The sequence below is a fragment of the Orycteropus afer genome, unplaced genomic scaffold, assembly GCF_000298275.1.
Source record: "Orycteropus afer afer isolate SDZICR_OR568_19922 unplaced genomic scaffold, OryAfe1.0 scaffold00292, whole genome shotgun sequence".
NCBI classification, from domain to species: domain Eukaryota; kingdom Metazoa; phylum Chordata; class Mammalia; order Tubulidentata; family Orycteropodidae; genus Orycteropus; species Orycteropus afer.
Genome location: NW_006921879.1, coordinates 1,987,103 through 1,992,063, shown reverse-complemented (window position 1 = coordinate 1,992,063; position 4,961 = coordinate 1,987,103). Strand labels below are relative to the sequence as shown.

General features: G+C 39.4%; 1 protein-coding gene across 1 annotated transcript; it reads left to right on the top strand.

The window, feature by feature from the left end:
- Positions 1-673: 673 nt before the first annotated feature.
- On the top strand, positions 674-1,636 carry LOC103205762 (olfactory receptor 4E1-like). The gene has a single exon (XM_007951160.2). It carries the CDS (start codon positions 689-691, stop codon positions 1,634-1,636), a length of 948 nt encoding a protein of 315 aa, XP_007949351.1. The 5' UTR covers positions 674-688.
- The last annotated feature ends 3,325 nt before the right edge of the window (positions 1,637-4,961 follow it).

Below are 4,961 nucleotides of genomic sequence, written 5' to 3'. Positions count from 1 at the left end.
TTGAACCACCAGCCTTCTGGTTAGCAGTCAAATGCCTTAGGCACTATGCTACCAGAGCTCCCTTGTGATGCTTAGGATCAATAAAATATATTTTAACTAGCCTGCTAAGTTCAAAGAAAGTAAAATAATTTTACTTAATAATTAGGACAGTCCTACTCTGTCCTTAGGGTCACTGAGTTGTAATCAACTTGATGGCAATGGGTTTTGGATTACACGAGATCAAATTGACAGCAGCAACTCAAGTGATTAGGTAGGAAACACAGGGAATAACAAGTTCGGGTTAATGTGAGAGGAACAATTCAGAAAAGGGAAATGAGAATGAACGATTGCACAACTTGAAGAATGTCATCTATGTCACTGATTTGTACATATAGAAATTGCTGAATTAGTGTATTTTCTCCAATGTATTGTTGTTGTTGTTATGTGCCATAGAGTTGGGCCCGACTCATAGTGACCCCTCCTTGGGTTTCCAAGGCAGTATCACTACGGAAGTAGATTGCCCAACCTTCTTTCTGAGGAGTGGCTGGTGGGTTCGAACCGCCAGCCTTCTGGTTAGCAGTCAAGTGCCTTAGGCACTACGCTATGTATATCTAAGATACAGATAATGATTGATATAGATGTTAACTGTTAGGTTTTTGTGCTGATTTGGTTTTTTTCCTAACCTTGACAGAGGTGTCCAATAAAGAGAATGGAAGATGCTCTCCTACTCAATCAAACTTCTTTAGTGACACATTTTCACCTTGTAGGTTTATCTGCGAATCAGAAGGTGCAGATGTTTATATTTGCTGTGTTCCTCGTTTTCTATGTCCTGACACTGATTGGGAATACCCTCATTGTCATAACTATTATCTATGACCACCGGCTCCATACTCCCATGTATTTCTTTCTCAGCAACTTGTCCTTTATCGACATCTGCCACTCCACTGTCACTGTCCCCAGGATGCTGGTGGACACCTGGTCAGAAGAGAAGCTCATCTCCTTTGATGCCTGTGCAACCCAGATATTCTTCCTACACCTCTTTGCCTGCACAGAGATCTTTCTCCTCACTGTCATGGCTTATGATCGGTATGTGGCCATTTGCAAACCCCTGCAGTATATGACTGTGATGAATTGGAAGGTGTGTGTGATATTGGCTGTGGGCTTCTGGTCAGGGGGGACCATCCACTCTATAGCAATGACTGCCAACACGCTCAACCTGCCCTACTGTGGTCCTGATGTGATTGACAGCTACTTCTGTGATGCCCCACAGGTGGTCAAACTGGCCTGCACAGATACCCACATCATTGAGATACTCATCATCTCCAACAGTGGACTGATCTCTATGGCCTGTTTTGTAGTAATCGTGGTGTCCTACGCAGTCATCCTGGTGAGTCTAAGGCAGCAGTTCTCTGAGGGCAGGAGGAAGGCCCTCTCTACCTGCGCAGCCCACCTCACAGTTGTCACGCTGTTCCTGGGACATTGCATCTTCATCTATTCCCGCCCATCCACCAGCTTCCCAGAGGACAAAGTGGTGTCAGCATTTTTCACTGCTGTCACCCCCCTGCTGAACCCTATGATCTATACCCTTAGGAATGAAGATGTGAAAAATGCCTTGAATAAGCTAATGGGGAGGAAGGAAAAGAAAGAAGAAAAATGAAAATGGCTAAGCCCTCAAGATGCTTGGTGTTCCAAATCAAAGAAATGTCTTCCAAAGAATGAGTTACATACCATATTTATCAGACTATACAGTTCATAAAATTACCCTCTGGCCCATAATCTGACAATCATAACAAGGGCTGGATTTTTTTTAACACCTTCCATATGCTGGATATTGTTCTAGACACTTTGCATGTACTTAATTCTCACAACAACCCTGTGAGGTAGGTATTATTGTCCTCATTTACATACAAAAAATTAAAATTCAGAGAGAGTAAACAGCATGACTAAGGTTAATCAGCTACGAATGCTGATGGTAGGATGTGAACCCAAGTGTATCAATGCAAATTCATACTATTTTCATTCCACCATGCTGCCTTTTCCTGCTTTTGTTTTAGATGATTGCCAAGGTCTAAACACATCTTTAGATTTTTGGGCAGCCCTTGCCTGTATCATTCACTCACACACTTGACTAAGTAGTTTAGAAAGTACTGGTAAATCACACAAAGTGAGTTGATATATGGCTTCTATGACTTACAAAGAAGACTTCAAACTATTGATATTCTCCAGTAACTAGGCAAAAGTCTGCCATCAAAGCAAAAACATGATGATGTTCTATTATTCATTCATTTGACAAACATTGAATGAGCACCTATGATATTCTGGGAGTCCTTTTTCATGGAGTTTAGAATCTAGTGAAGATATTAGAACAAAAAATAAAAAAGATATAATGAAAATATAAGCAAATAAATCATAATTACAGATTGTGTGATAAATGCTATGAAACAACAGAGCAAGATACTCTTAGAGAGTTATAAAAGACTGTCTTTTATACTGAGTGGTCAAAGAGGGACTCTCTGAGGAAATGACATTTAAGCTAAGATAAGAAAGATAAAAGGAGTCAACTATGAGAAAAGAGAGATGATGTGTTTTAGGAAGAGGAAATGGCAGGTGCAAAGATTTATGTTGGGAGAGACCTTGGCTTGTTCCACAAAATGCAAGACAAATCTGGTTGCAGCTTCGACTGAGGCAGAGAGTGGCAAGAAATCAGAAGAAAAAATTTTTTTGAAGTTCTCTCCAGTTTAGAATCTTTTTTTTGTGTAATAAGAAGCCACCAGGAAGATTTAGGTGCACAAGTGGCATGATATGGTTTTTGTTTTAATGAAATTATTCAAATTATCATTAAGAGAATTCATTCACCTCAGCATTCATTGCTAAACACTTAATATTCACCCACTAAGAGCTGGGAGAAAATACCAAGTGAAATACAACATGTACTATAATATAGGCTCTTGAATCTAATTGTGGTAGTCATGCACTCTTAGACCTTTGTGGTAAATGTTCTAACAGTGGCATGTGCTGAGCAAACTGGGAAAGCAGGGCATATTAAAAGGATATTCTAAGCAGTGGTATCTCAAATATCCACATATGTGCAAAAGTGTTTATGACGTATCGGGAATCAACAGTTCACTTCACTCTGACTTCATCAGTGATGAGGCCATGGTTAAATGCAGCTGAAATTATCTAAGCAATCAGTGAGGGTGTGATCAATAAACCTCTGGGCCTCATTTCATCATAGATTTGTAAAACTGATTGTGACTTGGGTTTTATGTGAGAATTATAGAGAGTTGACAACATGCTACATTTGTTTGTCAAATTACAAGTAATCTTTTCATGATCATCTCCCAGTTTGTGTAATAAATGTCTTCTGAGTCATCTTTTGAGTACTTTCTGTCATTTCAGTTATTTCTTACTTTTGGCCAGAGTTAGTGAGTCATTCATTCTGTGTTGTGCATGTATGTGATATGTGGACACCTATGCTGTCTAGTAGGAGCTCTGGTAGCATAGTGCCTAAGGCACTTGGCTGCTAACCAGAAGGCTGGAGGTTCAAACCCACCAGCCACTCCTCGGAAGGAAGGTTGGGTAATCTACTTCTGTAGTGATACTGCCTCAGAAGCCCAAGGAGGGGTCGCTATGAATCAGGTCCGACTCGACAGCACATAACAACAACAACAACAACATGCTGTCTAGTATCAAATTCTCCAGTATACTTTCAAGCATTATTTCAACAAATTAACAGAACTTCAATCAAATAATGACCCACAGGCCCCAATAAATTCTAAATTCCATTCACAATAAGAAAAAAAACCTCAGATATATTTTTAGTATTAAATGTCCTCTATTTCCTTCCATTAAACAAACAAAAAACCAAACTCACTGCTATAGGGTCGATTTCAACTCATAACGACCCCTCCTTGGGTTTCCCGGGTGGTATCTCTACAGAAGTAGATTGCCCAATCTTCCTTCCGAGGAGTGGCTAGTGGGTTTGAACTGCCAGCCTTCTGATTAGCAGTCAACTGCCTTAGGCACTATACCACCAGAGCTCCCAGGAGAATATTATGCTGAGTGAAATAAGTCAATCACAAAAAGACAAGTACTGTATGATTCTGTAATTATGAAAGGAAAGGAAAGTTTTATACATGAAAGCAAACTTTCTTTGTCAGTCACCAGGGATGGGAGAGAGGAGAGGAAATAACGCTAGCTAGTAAGAGACACGTAATGATTTGGGTGAAAAGTCACTCACTGCCATGGAGTCCCATCTGACTCATAGTAACCCATCCTTGGGTTTCCGAGGCGGTATCACTATGGAAGTAGATTGCCCAATCTTCCTTCCCAAGGGAAAGGCAATATATCAAAAATGGGTGACCAGCACAATATCACTAAGGAAAAGGAAGATATGGAGAGGTACACAAAAGATACAAATAGAAAGACAAAAAGAAAGAAAGGGAAAAGAAAGAAAGAAAGAGAAAAGATAACCACAGGGAGAAAGTGGGAAGAGAGTTTAAGAAAAATCCTAATGTTAATGGGCACTCTGGTGGCATAGTGTTTAAGGCATTTGACTGTCAACCTGAAGGCTGGCGGTTCAAACTCACCAGCCACTCCTCAGAAGGAAGATTGGGCAATCTATTTCTGTAGTGATACCGGGTCCAAAACACAAGAAGGAGTCGATATGAGTAGGACCCAACTCGAGGGCAGTGAGTTTTTTCGTTTTTTTTCTTTGTTAGTGTAGTACCATGTAAAGTATATTAATCTTTATGTAATATTTAGCCACAATATGAAAAATAAAAATAGTAGTCAATTTTCTTAATTGATTATCATATTTGAGCTCTCCTTTCATACTTAATTTATGATATAATGATACCTCACAGTCAAATAATAGTTTCAGTGAATAAGTTCATTCAACACACTTCATTATTTTAAATAATGAAGCTTCACTTCTTACAAGTAATCTCACCAAAAGATAGTTTAAAAAATAAATATATATA